This window comes from Cavia porcellus, unplaced genomic scaffold, assembly GCF_034190915.1.
Source record: "Cavia porcellus strain 051 isolate PalLab524CR breed Dunkin Hartley unplaced genomic scaffold, mCavPor4.1 scaffold_1, whole genome shotgun sequence".
Taxonomy (NCBI): Eukaryota; Metazoa; Chordata; class Mammalia; order Rodentia; family Caviidae; genus Cavia; species Cavia porcellus.
The window spans coordinates 200,729,288-200,749,010 of NW_026947484.1; the positions used below are offsets into that span (position 1 = coordinate 200,729,288).

The 19,723-nt window shown below is 49.1% G+C and overlaps 1 protein-coding gene across 3 annotated transcripts in view; it reads left to right on the plus strand.

Annotated features, from left to right (window-relative positions):
• The window catches only part of Mvb12b (multivesicular body subunit 12B), a 163,820-nt gene that overhangs the window by 79,247 nt on the left and 64,850 nt on the right, over positions 1-19,723 (plus strand). For all 3 annotated transcript variants that reach the window (XM_063227666.1, XM_063227674.1, XM_063227668.1), the window contains exon 7: positions 15,951-16,045. In XM_063227666.1, the coding sequence (XP_063083736.1) occupies positions 15,951-16,045 (95 nt within the window). The remainder of the gene's footprint in view (positions 1-15,950; positions 16,046-19,723) is intronic.

Here is a 19,723-nt window from a genome sequence, read left to right on the forward strand (position 1 = left end):
CCTGCCTGGCAAACACGAGGTCGTGAGTTCGATCCGCAGTACCAAAAAATAAAGTTCACTTACCTTGCCCAGGGCCACACAGCTAGTGTCAGAGCTGGGATCTGAACTGGGCAGGCCAGCTATCTTTAGCTTGTAGAATGTCACTGCTATATGTGATCACAGGGTCTCTAGTGGTGAAGCTTTCATCAGGAGGTGGCAGTTTCTCCAGGCTTCCGAGCAGCAGCAGGGGTAAGGACATCATGGCGTGCTGCGGGGCTGGGGACTCAGCGCCCAGAGGCTCCTGTCCCTGGGCACGGCCTGTGCCATCTGCAGCGACCCTCAGATGTGTGAATCTTGGCCGGGCCCAGTGCACTCAGGCTATGGATTCTGAGTGAGGAGATTGAGCGGTCATACCACAGGTCCCCATCACTGTCCCCTCTGTGGTTTCAAGGCCTTGCTTTAGCGCAGTTCCAAGCAATGTGGTTTATTGTGGAGAGCATGAGGGTGACATGAAGGAGACCTGCCCAGTGAGGCGGTGCAAGTATCTTCAAAATGCTGGCCCAGGAGCCGAGACTGCCCCTCCGGCAGCGCCTAACTTAGTGTTGGTGTCAGGGTAGTTTCCAAGGAGAAATTTCATTAGAATGCAGTTTGGTATTGTTAGATATGAATGATGAGTTTAGGCTGAGCAATACACTTTTTGATATTAATTTTTAATAGGGCTTCTTGGGAAGTCAGAGCTTCTATTTAATGAAGAATTGACTATTACTCAATAAGGCTCCCACCTCTGAGCCGGCCTGAGCTCTCAGTCTCCGGATCCGATTCTGACAAGGTATTTGCTGCTTGCGAAGGTGCTAGCTTTGAGATTGTGTGACTATTTTGTGAGTGTCTTATTTTTCTCCAAGGTTGCGATGATTACATGTGCTTTTTGGTGGAGGTTGTCCCAGGAAAGAGGGTTATAAATGTAAAATCATTCCCTCCTGGGCCCAGGGAATGCTCGTGTGTGTGAGGGCTCTTTGTGCAACCAGCTCCTGCTCCGGGGTTTGAAGAGAGGCCTTTTTCAGGATTATGAAAATAGTTTTCTGTGTGTCAGAACAGATTTATCAGTTCACTTTAGGGTCGGTTTTGTGAACCAGACCATTTAGAGGAGGATATTTTACCTTTTATCAGAGTGGAAGCTGACAGTCTATTTGCAGGTAGCTCTACAGAATATTTCACCTGGGTCTCTCAGTGTAAATCTAGCCGCCAAATAAAGTAAAAATGAGCGTTACACTAGTGCTATTTCCTGGGGTTTTATTACACCGCCCCCCAACTCTGCTGTTGTATTTCAAGGCTGGGTTTCAATTATTAATTTGGATATTTAATAAAATCCTTTGCTTTCAGTAACTTTCAAAAGGCCTTTTGAGTTTATTTGGGTTGGGGTTTTGCCCACGGGTAGGTAGAATTCAATTTGAATATCCGTCTTGAGCAGCAGATGTTTTGTTTCCAGTTGAATAATAATAATAATAAAAATAACTATTATTAGAATAAATACAGTTATCATCATTATCATTACTATTTCAGCCACAGTTTTCTGAGCATCTTGTGCCAGGCATTGTGTAAACCTTTGAGATGTATGCAAGGATTATGTGTATACACACACATACATATGTATAGTTTTAATCTTTATAACTATGCTGTAAGGCAAATAATCATGCCTTTACTTTGAGACAGGGTTAGACTGACCTCAGAGAGGACAGAGGAGGTAGGATTTGGAGCAGCTGGCAGGGAGCCATGGCCCACCTTCATCCCTGCCTGCCTGCAGGGAGCCTCAGGGCTTCCTGATTTTTAGGAACTATTTTCTGCAGCCAGAGGGTGTGACCTGTTACAGACCAAATGTGCAGTCCGGCCCATGGCTGATATCCACGTCCCGCTGCCTCCACAGCAGGGCTGTATTTCGCTAACCAGATTGTTTTCCACAGCCCTCGAGGTGGGCTGGGCAGGAGGAGCGGAGTGCTGCCGCAGGTCCTTTGTTCGGGTGTGCTGTTTGCATGGGGGACCACGCAGCGCCTGCCCAGTGCTCTCACGCACACAGCCCGTTATGAATCTGAGTTTGGCAGCGCCCCGACTGTTGAATTTTGGAAAAGTGGATATTTTAGTAGGCTGGAAGAAGATGAAAAGCTCACAGGGCCCATATGTTCTTAGTTTTTAGAAGTAAGGTCAGCGAGGTTTAGAGACTCTTTAAATATTTCAGTTTATAAGATTAGACTAGATCATCTGGAATGGAAGTGTGGTGCCCCTGGTCTGGGGCTCGGCTTTTTTCTTCATTTCTTTTATATGGGAGGTAGGTGTTTTGGCATGCAGGGTTCAAGTGTAATAAAACTTAAATGTAGAGAATAAATACCGTGATTTGGAGTGTTGCTGCAGCTATGAGAGTGAGTTTCCTTTTTTATTTTTTGAAAGTAATCAGTGACTTGGAACCTAACAGATTGGTACAAGGATTGTAACTTAAGCAACAGAAAACTCCCAAACTTTAAAGGAGTATATTTATCTAGTCCTTTCTTATCTAGCCATTCTTGTAAGGAAGCATTTTCTTCCCCCACTGAAATCTTCCCCAGTGGAGATTTGACGTCCTGTGACACTCATTCGAATAGTTTGAAATTCAACACAAATGTGCGTTTGCAGCTGAGACATTTGCTCCTGAGTTGTGAATGATGCGGTGGTTGTTTATGTTGATGCCAAGATACATAGAGAAGCCTGGCATTTACAATTCCCATGGCTGGGGTGCCCTCTGGGCCACCAACATGAACTGCTAAGAGGCTCCAGGGGACAGCTGGCTGTGGTCATTACCACCCTTGTGCAAGAGCCCAGCCCCTGCAGCAGGGGTCCCTGGCCTTCTCCTCCCGCCTGAGCGGGTGGAAACCCCGTGTGCTTGCTGGCATTTCCTGTCACGTTCAGCAGAACATGCTCCCTCTTCATCCCTCTTCGATTCTAAATTTCAGAAGTAATTTGTCACTACAGAGGAGAGTGTCATTAATAACCATTATTTAGAGCTGTCGAGTCTTCCTCTCTGTATGTGAGTGTCTGAGTTAAGCATCCAAAAAATTGGCCTTGTTGGTGGCACACGGTGCCTCTGTCTTGACAGAGCCAGCCCGCCCGCCCCGGCCCTGCTCACTGGCGGCCTCACCCCTCATGTCTGCCTTTAATCACCACGAGGGTGGCGACAGAGACTGGCCAAAGCGTGTCCTCCTGGAATTCATTAGCATTATTACCAAAGACTGCATTGTAAATTGAGATTTTTTTTTAATGACTCGGAAAAAATTCCTGCTTGACTATTTTATTTAAAAAAGAAAAAGAAGAAACGAAAGAATTTTCTCATCAAACATTTGAAACCAAGTAGTCAGAAACCCAGGCTTTAGAACCCACCAGGTGTGGCCCCTTTGCTGTGAAGCTAAAGTTGCATCTGGTCACCCCTGGGCTGTGGGGTGCGGACTGAAGAGGAACCCCCCAACTTTCCCAGGGTGATTAAGAAAACCAACTGCCGTTCGGTGTATGTTAATACACGTTGTTATTCTTCACATTAAAATTCCACTAAAGTACTAATAATTACTGTTAATATCTTCCCGTGGAAACTTCGAGTAAAGGAGCAATAGTAGAAACAGTATTTAAAGGAGAGCTGCCGGCATGATAAGAATGCAAATAAGTGTTATTAGCCTAATGATTTTGCCGTCTCCATGGTTGTGCAGCAGCAGTGTTGTGAATATGTCATCCGGCACCCGTGAGTTTGGAAAGTGTGTCAAAACACAACTTCAATTAGTTTGCCTTAATTATGGCTCTGGAGAGTTTGTAACTACATCACTCCTCATTAAAAGAGATTTTCTTATATAGATTCATGTAATATGTAAAGGCAAGTTTCAAAGTTCCTGGCGCCATGTGCTCGCATCACGAGAAACTCGGAGCAGGCCTGAGGGGTCCCAGGCTCCTCCTGTGGGCCAGGCCAAGGTGGGGCTCTTGCCCTCTGTCCCACTGAAAGTGGCCCTGCTGTCTGGAGCTTTTCTAGACAGTGGCTGGTCGGAAGCCACAGGGAGGCGCTCTGCTGAGCACCTGGGGGAAGAGTCCAGAGTCAAACAGGAAGCCAGAGCTAGGTGGCCAGTGGCGGTGTGCGGTCAGCCTGCCCAGCCCTGAAGGAAATGTTGCCTGTTTGGTCCCATGGAATCACAGAGGGTCTGTGAAACGTAGCGAAAGCCTTTTTTTTTTTGTAGTAAAACGGAAGTGCATTAAGGAAATATAACCTGTCCTCTACCCCAGCACACTCAGAATGTGCCGTAGGGCCCTGGCTGTTTGGAAGGAAAAACCACAAGCCCACGCTTCCTCATCCTCTTCCTGGCCTTCCTGCCCTGGGGACACCAGCCGTGCCCACCGTGCCCTCCCAGGACTCCCCTTGCTCTGGGGTTCGCTCTGTCACTTTGTCTCCTGGCTCAGGTTGGCTGCGCGGTGCCACTGCCTGGGACTTTGCTGTCGGTCGCCTGCCCCACTCTCCTGAGCAGTGGGCCACAGCAGCACTGGGACTTCCCGGCTTGAGGAACTCAGTCAGTGGTGCATTTTGAGTCTCAAGATTTAAACTCGGTGGTGCTTGTGGTGGAGCCTGGGTTTGGCCCTTCCTCCCTGCTTACCGGTGCACCAAGGAATATCCGGAATGCAGCCTGGATACATTGTCCCCGCCTCACCCTCCAGGGTTCCCTTTGTCATTATTTTTGGTGAAATGTGTGTGTGTGTGTGTGTGTGTGTGTGTGTGTCTGAATAACTTGGCCATCTTCACACCCGTCACAGGCACTATTCCCTTGAGGAACTGAGGCACTCCTCTGAGCCTCAGTTTCCCTGCCTGTAAGATGAGGCTCAGGACATCGTACTGGCAAGAATGCAGTGACAACTACATGGGCTGCCTCCGGCCTACAGTGGCACCATCGGTGTTGGTTTCATCTTTGTCCAGGGATCGTCACCTAATTGGGTCTGAGCGCTAGCGGTGAGCAGCTAACACCTCAGATCTTCCCCGGCTGGTCTGTGCTCCCGTTGCCTGGCCACCAGAGCCCACTCTAAGGCATCCGGGTCTGGGGTTCAGAGCTGAAGCAGGTCCTCCCCACAGAGCTGGGCAGGAACCCTGAGCTCACGGGGAGCAGATGGTAAGGGGTTAAGGCAGTAATTGTGTAAGTCTTCCAGGCTTTCTCCCAGTTCTGCGATAATTTGATGAAGAACTTCACCCTAATTAAATATTCAAATTAGGAATAAGTGTCAATATGGCTTCCCATTGCCTGGAATGATGATTAATTGTATTCAAAACTCTAGTGGCCCACAGTAATCTAAACTGAACCGTTGTTCTTGATTATTTCTGTACCACACTTGCCATGTTTTTGTTTTAAGGTTTAAACTAGTAATTGATTTGCCATATGCTGTCGAGTTGCACACACTTTACAGCTATGCATTTAGGAACTTGGGGAGTTTGGAATCGTGATTTTCTCAGTTTTCTTGTGAGGGTTTTACTTTTTTTTTTTTTTTTTTTTTGCGTGTGTGTTGTCCAGAGGGAAACTCATTACACAGTTAGGTTGGAAGATTGAAGTTATCTTTATCAGGGCAAATGGGTTGCTTGAATGGAAAGCCAGCAGCTCTGCATTGGCTCAGTGAAGCAGCGTGGCACAGTGTAAAAGCCGTGCCCTCGAGTCCTGTGTGTCCCTGGGCGAACTCCTTGATCTCTCTGAGCCACTTTTCCTACTTGCCTCACTAGGCTGTTGAGAGATGAGGGTGAAGCATGAAAACCATGCAGGTCCTCAATGGGTGGGACTGTTGGGATCACAGGTGACCGCAGGATCAGAACCTTCAATGCCTGGGTCCCCCAGAAACACTCCCCTCTATCCGAGCCAGATTTCCACTTCCATGACGCTCGAGCCTCCGTCTCCACTGCCCAGATCTTGCTGGACGTCGTCTCTGAAGTCATTATCCTGACCCTGGAACTGCTTATTTGTTGCCTATGCTTTTTCCCCTCCACACTTCCTTTCCTGTCCCCTGGTGGGACCACGAAGTACACACTCAACGGATGTTGGTGGTTCGATTTTATTTTTCTTTTCATGGCATTGTTTTAAAGTTGAAGCATGAAATCACATAGCCTTTAATTGCATATCTTACAATAGTTAGAGCTTTTTGCAACAGAAGAGATTTATGTATGTGTTTTATTTGGCTTGTAGATAAGTCCCTGATGGAAGGATCTGATTCTTTCTTGGTTTTGTAAACTGTCTCAATGCCAGGCACAGTGTTTAGCATACAGTGGGAGCTCAATTAAAAATGAGTCAGTCGCCACACACTGATTGGAGCAGACTTGGTGCCTGTTAATGTCACCTTCCTCTCTGTCTGGGTGGGATCCTATTTGTTGAGTATATTTGGAATTCAGTTTCAGGCAGGGGCATGGAAAGCTTATGACAAGTTGCTATTTTTCTTGAGGACACAGGTCCATTAGGTTTACAGAACCTTACTGGTGTTGCTGGTTTTCAACTACATAAGAACAAAAGACAAAAAAGGTCCAGCTTAGTGGTTCATGCCTATAATTCTAGCCTACTCTGGGAGGCTGAGGCAGGAGAATCACCAAGTTCAAGTCTAGCCTGGGCAATTTAGCAACTTAGTGAGATCCTGTCTCAAAAGCTTTTAAAACATGGACCAGGGACGTAACTTAGCGTGAAGGCCCTGAGTTCAACCCTGATAACACCAAGAAAATAAATAAAGTGACTTCTCAGATGTGATAGATGGCAATATGTTTTGCACACACTGGCTTCTTTCAGAGGTTGGCTCCTAAATCAATAAGAAAAGAAAAATCACAAAATTTCAAATACTTTAGGGCCTAGAGTCATTAAAATAACTGCCTTTACATTTTAGTGGAGCCAGGTTACACCAGTCTCTCTGGATCCCCCAAATAACTCAGCTCTTCCAGGTGGGAAGCACAGAGGACTTGGAGCCGGCACCCAGGCCTCCAGGTCACTGAGGAGGATCCATCAGCCTTCCAGCTGAATGGGATTCATTTTAATTACCTTCCAGGGCAAGCCAATATCTGAGCATATGGTCCTTAAGAAATAAGGTTCCCCAGACTGTGAGTGCACGTAGGCAGTGGCCAGGGACCTCTTTCTGACACCGTTGACCAGCCGTGGAGAGCGACGCTCTGGAAGGTGCTTATTAAAGTACCAGCAGGTGCGGTGAGGGTCCCCTTCCCTGTGACTCCCTCACCCTGCTCATGCCAGGTGTTTTATAAGAGCCTTTTTCTTCATTAGTAGCATTCATTAAGTGCGTCCTTACACCTGGCACAGAAGCTGTATGTCACAGATGACTTCCTCCCAGCGGCCCCCTGCAGGAATAAGAGGAGTTTGCTGGGCCTCCGCTGCCACCACCGCCGCCACTGTGCTTAGTTAGTTCTGCATTTGTGCATTTCTTCCACCACACCACACCCTGACCTGTTACTTTACTTTGTCCCTGCCCTATCCTGGCTCACACCAGATGCGTGATGCAGAACCAAGCCGTGTGTGGCTTTCATACCAAGTGCTGTGCCAGGGGCTTTATGTGTGCCATGTCTTCCAAGTCTCCCAACACTATGTGTTTGTGTTTGTGGTATTGGGGACTGAACCCCATGGCCTTTACACTGAGCTACATCCCCAGCCCTTTGTTAGTTTTTTAAATTTTGAGATAGTGTCTCACTAAGTTGACCAAATTGGGCTCAAACCTGTGATCCTCCTGGCTCAGCCTCCCTGAATGCACCTCCTAGTTTTTCTTTTTTCTGCTAAAAAGAGAAGCAATTTTTCATTGAAACATATTTACATTTAAAAATACCTGGGAGGTGGTGCAATGATTTTACTCCGCGGCGTAAGTGCCTGCTTGGCAAACCAAGGTCATGAGTTTGATCCCCGGTACCAAAAATAAGGGCAAGCCACACTGCAGCCTCTCTCATCAATACCATGAACATGGCCTGGCTGGGGCCTCCCTGTCCCCGAGAGCTGGGACGTCTTCCGGGCCTGCTCGCACTGTGCTGCTGTACCTACCCAGCAGAGTGTCCTGTGGGGTCATCTGTACGGTGTTGCTCCGGAATTTCCTGGTCCCAGTGTTTCTTTTACTGCAGCCACGTCACTTAGATCTGGCCGTGGTCAGGAAGGAGCAGCTGGCTGGGTCCTCCTGCCATCCTGGTTTAGTGTTGTGTGAGCGTCGGTGTTCCATGGCTCTCCTCTTATGTGTCAGTCCGGCCGTCCCCAGTCCATCACGATGACAAATGCCGCCCCTCAGATGGTCCCTCTCTTTCTCTGCAGCTGAGCGCATGCTCTGTGTACATACAGCCCTGCACTGCAGTTCCTCCCTGAGCGAGCCGTCGCGGGCGCCCTCCAGGGCTCCCACCGGCCCTAGGCCCGTCATTTCATGTCCACTGCATTCTGAGTCAGATGTTTAGTAATTTTGCCATTTGGCCTTCAGCATTGATGTCCAAGGTCTGTCCCAGCCCAGCTCGCTAAGTTGTCCAGGCTCCTCCTCCAGCCCCAGAGAGGTCGGGAATTACAAGCACGCACCACCACGGCCAGCTCTTTGTGCCTCTTATAATAATACGTGCAACCCTCAGACAGCCACTGATCTTCCTAGCTGCAGAGATTAGTTCATAAGTTCTAGAACTTTCTATAAATGGAATCAAGCTATACATACTCCTTTCTTCCTACATTTTACTCCACATAATTGTCTGAAGATTTGCTTTTCTTGCGTCTATCCTGTTCCTTTTGCATCTAATCTGTTCCCTTTTGATTGCTGAATAACGTCCATTAGATGACATATACCATGTGGTGTGCCCAGTCTTGTGTTGTTGGCAGCTCATTTGCAGTTTGGGGCTGTAACCAGTGAAGCTGATACATGCGTTTATGTGTAAGTATTAGTGTAGACATATGCCATCCCTTATTTCTCTTGGGTAAAAAGGTCTAGAAGAGTGCCGGCTAGGTTTTATGGTAGGGCACGTTTAGCTTTTTAAGTTGTATCATTTTGCGTCCTGCCAGCAGTGTGTAAGCGTTCCATTTGCTCCGCACCGTTGCCAGCAGTTGGTGTGGTCCTTGTTTAGCTTCTCTACTCTAGAAGGCAAATACATGGTAGCACCTCGTTGGGGCTTTAATTTGCATTTCCCTTATGACTAATGATGCTGAAATCTTTTCACATCCAAATTTACTGTTTGTGTTTCCCTTAGGAAAGTGTGTGTTCAAAATTTTGAGCCATCTTTAGTTTGGATGTGTTCTTAAATTTCCAGAGTTCTACATCTATCCTGAACATGTCAGATATATGACTTATAAATATTTTCTCCAGGTCTATGGTTTGCCTTTTTGTTTTGGTAACAGCATCTTTTGGAGAGCAAGACTTTTAAATGTTGAGGAAGTCTATTTGTTGACTTTTTTTTCTGTATACTTTGTGGTTTTTAGCATTTTGCTTAAGGAAAAAGGCAAGTGATGTCTCTATTATGAAAACCACTGTGATTTATGGGCCCTCTGAAAGTCTAGGGAGCCCCCAACGATCCCTGAAACACACAGTGAAAATCGCTGCTGCAGAAAGATGTTTTAGTGCAGTGCCCAGTCCTAGGAGAGAGAGTGGCCACTGTGATTTCATGCCACCAAGTTTGTTTCATGAGCAAGAGAAAGACAGAGACACAGACAGACAATGTGATAGAGAGCAAGCATGCAGCGGGTGGGAGATGTAAATGACATCTGTGCCTGACAACAAGCCACCTCTGCTTCCTAGCCACCATCCCCTCGACACTGTCCTTTGACAGTGAGAGAGGACAGCAGGCCCCGCTACTGCCCAGCAGAGCCGTCTTCATTATATGTGGCCACCGGGTTCACAAGATTAATGGTAACATTTTAAAAATTCACACAGACCTGGAATCAGCACTAGAAAATACAGATTTTAAATTAACAAGGAAAAAGCAGAATCCCATCAAAGGAAATAAATCGTGCTGGCAACTATTGTCACGTAATAAAATGTATTCTATAACTGAAGGGCTTTTATATGGAGCTGTCTGCAGCTTCGTGGCCATGTTAATTGAATAAGGTGCCTCGGCCTGACTGGGGGGAAAAAAATGAAATTTCCTTCAGCATCTATTTAGCCGTAGCCATTGTCATCGGCAGAGTGTGTGATGCTGGTCTGTTTGGAGCAGCTCGTCCCTGCTGTGACAGATGTGGCGGCCACCAGAAGCAGCAGTGTATCCCAGCTGGGCAGTTCTGTGGGCAGGACTTGGGGAAGACAGCTTGGTAAAAGCCCCTCGGAGATTTGGGGGCTTTTCCAGTCCCGGTTCTCCTGTTATGAGACAGACTTCAGAATAAGAAGCCGTCACTTGAGTCTGATGGCTGCCAGTACTTCCTGGGGAAGGTGCTGGCAGGTCCTCCTCTCTAGGTGACATCCCATGCAGAGATGGTGTCCTGGACCTTTAGGTGGACTTCTTGGTCTGCTGTGATCTGGTCATTTTGGGGCCCCAGAAATACTCTACTGCAGTGGGTGTCCACACAGCCCCATCATTTTCTCAGACCTCTGGTTCCATTTTGTCTGTCCAGCCTCTGCTCACCCTCCTGAGGCCCCTGGCTCTGGTGCTGTGGAGGAGCCGAATGCCAGGTACCCACTCTGCTGGTGGCCCTGTCCCCTTCTTCCCTCCCCTCCAGCCCAGTGCCAGGACTGGGTGCACCACTTACCTCATTGGGCAATTCAGCCAGAGCGCTTGGGAGACTGATCACAAGTGCAATATAAAAATCAGGATTGTATATCTTTCTCACTAAATGCTGTGGGTGAGTGCCCAGGATATTAAGTAATCTTCCAAAATATTTCAAAAGACTGCAAAATATTTCAGTACACAGTTGTACCATAATTTTTTAACCAGTCCCCTATTGTTTAATATCTCATTTGATTCTATTTTTTGGCTTTATAAGCAATGCCCCAAGGTATGTACTTACTATTTATGTAAAAATGTCCATGAATCAGAAATAGTTGCATTTTCCAAACCATTAACCAGCCAGTCCTGGGGATGAGAAGGAGACAAGTGGGAAGGCTTCCTGGAAGACTCCCAAAATTATCTCTAATTACAGTCAGAGTTGGATTCTTTCATTCATTTAGCAAGCATTGGTTAATCTTGCAGGATCATCCCCAATGCTTGTGAGTGCCAGCTACGTCATGGACTATCCTTGGCGCTGGATGAGGATGGAGTGGAGGTCATGTTCTGGTGACACAGAAACAAATCAGACAGCCATGTAGAGAGGGAAAGTTTGTGCAGAGGATAAAGTGGGTGTCACAAGAGAGTGGCTGGAGATGGGGTATCTCCTCCAAAGGAGTATCAGGCTAGATATTTCTTTTTCTTTTTTTTTTTGTCTTTTTCATTTTTATCGGTACCGGGGATCGAACTCACGACCGCCTGCTTGCAAGGCAGGTGCTTATGCCGCTGAGCTAAACCCCTAGCCCCAGGCTAGATATTTCTAAGGAACCCAAAAATATTTAGCAAAATTCTAGAAGGCTAACAGTGTTACAGGCAGAGGGAGCAGTAAGTGCAAAGGCCCTGTGGCAAGAATGAGAGCCAAGGGGATAAAGGGACAAAATCCTCAGCTGAGGTTGGCAGCTATGAGAGCAGGGTATATGAACAAGATGCCTTCATAGGAGAGAGAGAGATGGAACTGGTAAGACCTCCCAATCCATGGGAGATAGTTTGATCTTGTTGAAATGCAAAAGGAAGTCCCCAGTAGGTTTTGTAACAATCCTACCCTCAGACCCTCATGAGCTGGACTCTAAAATAATGCCAGGGTGGGTGAGAATGGGAAGAATCAAAATAGGAACTGAAGCCAGAGTGCTGGTCCATGCTCACCACATGGCTGTTTCTGGCCAGGTGTGTACCAGGTGGCACAGCCCTGCCAAAGGCCACCCACTCCTGGATGCTGCCCTGGGACTCGAACCTCTGTCCAATGGCTGACCACTGCGATTGCTCTGCCTCCCTTGGTAGCCATCTGTGTATGTGGCCAGGAAGTGGCAGAGGAGTTGAGTCCCTGGCATCCTTAACTCCAAGGGGGTCTTCAAGATGGAGCCTGCAGCCCTGATGGAGGGGGACCTCAGTCTCCAGACCTGATTGTCAAGGTGACACATCAGGGTAACGGTGACAGTAACCTCCAGAGGACACGGGCCATCTGTCCCTGGGTTCCCCGCCTTCGTATCAGCTTTGCCTCTGAGAGCCTGTTTCCTGCTGTGTTAGGTGAGAGCTGTTATTCCTACCAAGAAACACTGTCCACCTGGCACAGAGAGCGCGTCTCACGGCGCCCTGAACCAGCTGATCACAGAGCCCTCCTGCCGGCCTCTGCTGCCCCTTCCAGGCTGCCCCGACTCCAGCCTCGGTGGGTCACCACTCCTGCAGCAAGGGGCTTCTCTGTCCTGTTCACGCAGAGGAGAATGAGACTCTTCATTCTCGGCACCGGCGGCCCCAGTGGGCCATTTCACCCCGCTCTCCTCACACACTTGCGTCCTCTGTCCAGGGAGAGGGAGAAAGGGAAATGCTAACTGCAGGGTGGGGAGGAACCATTCTCCCCCAGAGCAGTCTCGGGCTCCACCAGTCCCCTGCTGCTCTGAAACCCATCTGTACCCACCCTCGCCTCAGCCACTGGAGCTGGGCTGGTGGTAACTTGATTTCAGCTCAGCATCTTCCTGCTGGGCAGCTGCAGACCTGAGACACAAGTTGTCCCTTAAATGCACGTGGCCCGCGTCAGCTAAACGTTGTCCTTTGTGTACAAACAGAAGCTTTATTTTCTTCGTCCCCTTGTAAATCATGGTTGCCACCACTGATTGCCATTGATTTCTTCATACACCACTCCTGTTTCCCTCTGCAGCTGAGAAGGGTGGCACCTGTGAAAAATACGGGGATCCTTGGGTCCACTTGGGCAGACACAGCACAGAGACTCTGCCCCAGTTTTAGTGGGTGAAACACAACACTTGATTCAGTGAACAAATGTTCAGTAACTGGCTGTGCTCAGTGGCAGAAATTGTCCTCGGAAATGGGATATAAAATTGGTGAGATTTGGCCCTGCTGCTGAGGAGGTTACAGTCATGAGAGAAGACACATGGACACTCAGTCCAGCCTGGGACTAGCCCAGGGAAGACTCTACCAAAGAACAAGTGATGGGCTGGGGTCTTGAAGGATAAATGGGAGTTTGGAAAGAAGGTGGAGAATAGAAATTCTGGGAAGAGGGAACAGCACTGATTGGTAGGCAGAGACCTGCAAGAGTAAGGCCTCTTCAGAGACTCCCAGAGCTCTTAAGTAAGCTGTGATAGGAGGCAGTCTGCAGAGGTGGGCTGGGATGCAGGACTGGCTGGATCCAGGGCTGTGGGTATGTATTAGGCTGCAGAGAGAAAGTGTGTGCTGTGAGGAGGGCGCCACACCAGGACCCCACAAACGGCAGCATTTAACAGAGAGGAGAGAAAGGAAGGGAGTAGAGAAAGCAGGGAAGGTTGCAGGGCATGGTCAGCCAGGCTCACCCAGGAGAGGCCAGAAAGCTGAAGCTAGGAAGAATTCTTTGTTGTCTGGGGTGGCCAAATAGCCAGGCTGTGTGATTTCTCTGGCTCTCAGACATCTCTTCTTTTTAAGTCCTGTGTGCTGTAGAATTTTCCCCAAACTTCTGAGGGGTCTCCATGGAGCCCAGAATGCGCACCAGTCCTCCCCGCGGGCCTCGGTTTCCTGCCTCAGCCTTCCTGAGAGCTCTGTCCGCCCTGCCCTCCCAGCAGTGGTGGTGTTCCGCTTCCACGAGAGCTCACACTCAGTGCGAGTTCGTGGACGTCTTCACGTCTGGTTGAGTCCCTGCAGACTGTGTGGATGTGTGTTTGACCCTGTGGCAGTGCTTTGCCACTCACCTTTCCAAGTTCTGTGAAGGCCCCAGCAGCACACAGGTGCCCGCGGGCCCTGAGCGGGTCAAAGGCACCTGTTTAGGCCTTTGGAGACTTAGAAATCTTAGCGTCTGGCAGCCCTAACACACTGGTCCTCCCAGCGCTGAAGTTCCCTCACTGGTACAATGGGGACCACGGCAGTTGCTGCCGCTGATCGGTGTCAGGACGTGAGCTGCTGTCACTCACAAGGTGCCCATGATTGAACGGGTACTCAGTGTTCTCATTTTGCAGCAGGCCTTGTGCAATGCGTAGGCCCCTGCAGCCAGCTCACAGGGTCACCTCGAGGAGCCTTGGAGACTGCATGCTGTCCCCATAAGCCCGGGTCTGCCACCTGGCCACACTCTGCAGGGTCACCTGTCATCATGCTGCTTCTGCTCAGCCAGCGCCGCCAGCCATCCTCATTCATTCCTCTGTTTACTCAGCTCCACCGCTGGAATGAGCCATGGGTCCACAGCTCGAAACCCCTGCGGCAGTCCTGACTCTCTCAGGGTCCCTCCTAGCTGTCCTTAGAGCTGCCTTAGAGCCTGTGACATGTGGCCCTGGACCGGGCTCCCCAGGGCCAGCCTGTGTGTCTGTGTTGTCACTGAGCCCTGAGCAACAGTGCCTTTGTCTGTGCCCTGGGGAGTGGACAGGATTATGGTTTGGATCTAAAGTGTCCCCCAAAGCCTTGTATGTTCAGCAGTGGGACTTTTGAAGATGACTGAATCATGGGGCCCTCAGTCTGCAGGACAGGACAATCTGCCTGGTGCGTTTCTGCCATACCTTCTTCATCAGAGGTGTCGGGAAGCCCCTCCCTACCCCCCGTTATGGAACTAGCTGTCTCTTCTTTCTATGCTCACCATGCCTGGGTCTCCCTTTTCTCCTAGCACCTGTAACATGGCACAGCAATCTTCCCCGAAGCTCCAGAGCTCTTGGGGAGCCACTGCTGCCTTGGTAGGCAGCACTAGTGACACCCACGCAGTACCCCTTCCTCCAGGCCCGAGAGTGCCTAGGGGTGCCTGTGTGCAGGTGTCCGCTGGTCCCTGCAGCCTGGACACATGATCGCACTCTGGAGCCTCTGCTGGGTGCAGCCCCCAAGTCTGTGGTATAGTTGTCCGCCACGAGAGCAGCCCTCCACACTTGTCTTGCCCCTGTGAGGCTCCTGCCTGTGGGGCTCAACAATGGCCCTGAGGACACAGCCCTGCCTGAGCTCTTTCCTCCTTGGAGTCCTTGGACAAAACCGGCATCTGACAAGGTCACACATTGGTTATTCAAAAAAAGGCACCACATCACTGAAAGCTTTCCTTGTGTCCTAACGGTTCCCTCCAGGCTCTTTCCTTCTGGAAGTGGCTAGGGATGGCCAAATCACAGCTACCGAGCTACTTCCAGCCACCCACCAGTCATGCTCCAAGAGGTTTGGGATTTGAGTATTTTTCCTGTTCCCATAATAATTATTTTCCCCATTCACTAAAGGCAGCTGGTGGCCACACCTAAAGGATTCTTCAGTGTGGGTTAAAGACATCCTGTGTGCTCATGACACATCTGTCATGACCAACTTCCAACCATAAAAGACAGCATTTAGACCCATGGAATGTGCTTTCCTGAGCACCTACGGTATCCTCCTCCCAAAGGGGGACCACACAGGCACAGCAGAGCTCTGTGCTGTGCCACCTTGATTAACAGAGGTCATTAGTGACTTGGGCTCACCTGCTAATAATACCCAACCTCCCCATTTCCCAAGTGCTTCCTGTGCTGTGCCCCTGTCACACCACAGCAGGTATGGGAGCCACTGGATGGATAATGGATTTGGTTCCCTTGGTGCACACTGTTGAGTGGGTGGACTGGGCCCACACTTGGACATGCTAGGAGGTCTGGGCAACTCTTCTTAGATCTCCAGTATGGAAAAGGGTGGCTGCTGATGTCTGGAAGCTTCTGGATTCCTGAGAGGACCTGGAATCCAGAGGACCTGCTGCGGTTTGTCTCTTGATGGTGGTGCTGGGTGTTTTCTGAACCTTGGGAGCTGCTCCTTATTTGTTGTAACCACCTCTCTCTCTGCTGTGTCTCTTTCCCAGGCACATCTCTCTGACACTCCCTGCCACCTTCCGAGGCAGGAACAGCACCCGGACGGACTATGAGTACCAGCACTCCAATTTGTATGCCATATCAGGTATGCGGGGCCCCTGCTGCGGTCCAGCTGCTGGCTCTGTGTTGGGTGCCACCTCCCCCTCACTGTCTCCTGGTGACACCCATCTGTCTCACCTTCCTTTCTCCCTGCAAGAGGCCTGGACCCATCTCTTCAGGAACCAGACTTTCCCTTTCCTTTGTGTCCCCGCAGGATGTAGAGAAAGGCCAAATACTCAGCATGTTTTGAAACTAATGATGAAAAACAAGGTGCATGTTTCTGAGGCTGGAAGGGAGTTTTCTGGGGAACACTCACCACATCGAGTACCTGCCAGACCAGGGGCCGGGTCTCCCCGGGGGACCCAGAGCAGCACTGAGCTCAGCCGGGGCCAACTTGCCCTCCCGGATCTCAGTCTGTCCTCACCTCTCATTTCTCAGAGCCAGGCTGTGGCCGGAGGGCACACCGCGGTCCCCCTCCGCATGCCTGGAGCATGAGTCTGTGATTTCTGAACTTGGCCTTGAAATTGATAGCGTTACCTTGGCAGGAACTTCATCAGCCCTCGTTTCCCTTTCACCTTCGCCCAGGGAGAGGAAAACTTACCAGCCTTATTACAGAATTGAGATTCATTAGGTGCTTGGCAGCACAGGTGACTTGCTAAGAGCTGGAGAAACCCACAAACTCGCCTCTGATTATCCTGGGCCGCCAGGCAGGGGCATTTGTATATACAAGGGGGAAGTGGCAAATCGGTGCCACTTACCAGCGCACGCCTTTAATGGTGAGTGACATTCTGAACACGGGAACATGGCACTCGTTCATGTACCATAATGAATCGGTTATTTAAAAGGTAATCTTTTTTTCTAAAAATTGCAACTTCAGGTTACTAAACAGATGAAATAGAACAATGGCATAATTCTTGTCAGTATTAGTTTCTCTCGTTATGATCACTCCCTAATAGGTTTGGAAGTATAAGCAAAAGCCAGTTGTTCCATTTCTAGGTGACATTTCTGCTAGGAAGGGAAGGAACAAGGTTGTCCTTAAGCCCCCACCCCACTCGGCTCCAGGAACTGAGGGGAGAGGGGAAAGCGTGTTTGTCTTGAGAAAAGCATCTCCAGGGAGAATTTCTTCTGTGCGTGGCTATTTCAGCAGAGTCGACAGGGAGCATAACAAGTGTGGAAAGATGACCTATTTTGTAGAAAAGCTGAGTATTTCCCCAGATGCTCAGTGGCAGTGTGGTGCATAACAGGCCCGTGAAATCCAGCCGGGCAGCCCTGGTCCTGATACACACAAGGACAGCTCCATCAGACAGACGACTTCTCTTCTGCAGCTTGCAAATCTCTCTCCAGCACAGTGTCAGGCTACCCCGCCATCCCTGCAGTCCCTGATGGCTTTCCCAGCTGTGGCGTTTCTACAGCGAAGGGACCCCAGTGAAAGGAATCTCTAGTCCAGCAGGAGTGTGGTCGTCTGCCTGTGGACCTCTGCTGCCTCGCTCCGAGTCTGTGATGAGGTGTTGTCTGGGTTCATTTCAGCTGTTAGTTTAGCAATACCAAGGTAACAGTATTAAGACACAGGGGAAGCCATTCAGAAACTTCCTGTTATATTAATTCAAGTGGCAGCCCATGGGGCTTTATCTTCCAGAAGTATCGAGGCTCCAGCCCACAGCACAGACAGCTCAGGCTTCTTCCACGGCTGCAGACACCAAATTGCTCGTCCAGGGTCCAAAACTGTTCAGCAGTGATGCTGCCAGAAATAACCCCAAGGGACCCATAATGCATGCAAGCTCAGCACTGGGCAATAAGGGCACAACTGGGAAGCCTGCCCGCCCCTCCACCCGCTGCTGGCAGTCTGCCCTTGCGTCCTTCTGGCTAGGCGGGAGCAGAGACCACGCTCTTACCCCCTACGCGAACAGTACTTGGCACCAAGTGGCACAGCTCAGTGAGTGCTGCGAAGTTAGGTTTTCTGATGTTAATTTCAGAAACAGTTAAGGCAGAGTATACCCAAGGACCCAGCCCTGCCCACGGTCCACACCTGCATAGCTGGAGTTCTACTGGTAATGAATTGAGTCATCCAGGTGTTCTTCTTCTGAACTAACACTGGCACTTTTTTGATGACATATTCTTGTACTAAGACTCTGGTACAAATGCCAAGACACTGGTCCTGCTCCCTTAGTTAATGGTCCCTTCCTAAGATAAGTAAGTTTCCAAACAATATCTTAGAGGTGTGAAAAACTTCCCACTTCAGTGTGTATGTACAGTTATGTGCTTTTAACGGTTTGCTCAGTGGCACGCCTATTAGTGGGCCCCTTTTCTCGGGCATTGCATAATAACAGTTCACCCCCACCATGCCTGCAAAGGGAGAGCCACTGCTCAGAGGTGCTGGAGGTGACAGCAGGGACAATACGCAGCTCTGCCCCGGGCATGCAGAGGCGGGAATGAGGTTAGGGAGGCAGGAGAGTGCTTCGCTCAGCATCTCCCTTGCACAGGAATTCCCTGTAACATCCTGGGGCAGGCAATCACCCTGATTTGCCAGCTGAATGTTTCGGTGTCTGGGGTGACCACCTCCAACCAGCCATTTCCACAAGACCTTCCCTTGGCAAGCTGGACTCTGCCTTCCTGTATATTCCTATTTACCCACTACTTGGGGTATTCTACATTCCACTGGGCAAATTTTCCAGGTGTCCTACATAGTTCAACCAATACTTGGTTCTTGCCTATGAAATCAGAGTAAGAAATTTTCACTGGTTCAACACTAAAATCTGGGTTGAGGATTAAATTCTTGTACCCATTCAAAATGGCCACAAGGCAAACCTCTGAGTCTTACACTTCCTCTTCCACGGGTCTCTTCTAGAAAATACTAGCTGGTGTGGAAAAGATTTGTTAAAGGATGAACACTGTTGATTTTTCAAAATAATACTTCAAAGCCAGAGGTCGAGGGTAAATATATCTTAAATGCCCAAAAGAAAGATAAATGGTTAAATTGTAAAATATCCACCCAGTGGCCTTGACTTTTCAATTATCCCAATAACTGACTTAGATAGAAAGATGCATACGAATATGGGTAGGTGGGGAAAAGGCAGCTGACAAACAAGAATGTTCAATGGGATCTCAGTATATATATGTATATCTCAAGTCTGAAAAGGTCTACACCAAGGTATTTGCAGTGGTTCACCCTGGACTTTCCAATCCTCTTTTCCTCTTTGGTTTCCTTGCCATGACTCATTTTTCTGTAATAGCATGTGTTGCTTTTGTAATAAGAAAAGTACAGACCTGGTGTTAATGTGGCATGTTCTTGGTAAACCCCGCTGCCCCTAATGATCACCCATGCCTAGCTCATAATAGGCTTTAGGATTTTACTGGAAATCACTTCCAGACCACAGATCGATCATTTTCTTATTGTCCGTCTTCTGAAAATATAGTTTATTTCCTGCCATTCAGCCCCTTGAACCTCTCTCTGTTCACTCGGGTTGCTCCATGATCCTGACTGCCACTTCCTCTCACAGTTTGCTGGCCCTGCACACCCAGCTGTCCCCACCTCTCTTGCTCTGCATGTCCTGCTTACTGTGTTAGGGTTTGGAGCGGCTTCCCCAGAGGAGCCCTCTGCCAGCACCCACCCACAGTCTATGCTATTACCTACTAGTGGAGGGAGATGTTAATCATTGAGAAAAAAAATATCTAGTGCCATACAACAATGACAGGAATCCAAATAAAGTTTTATTGGATCCCAGCA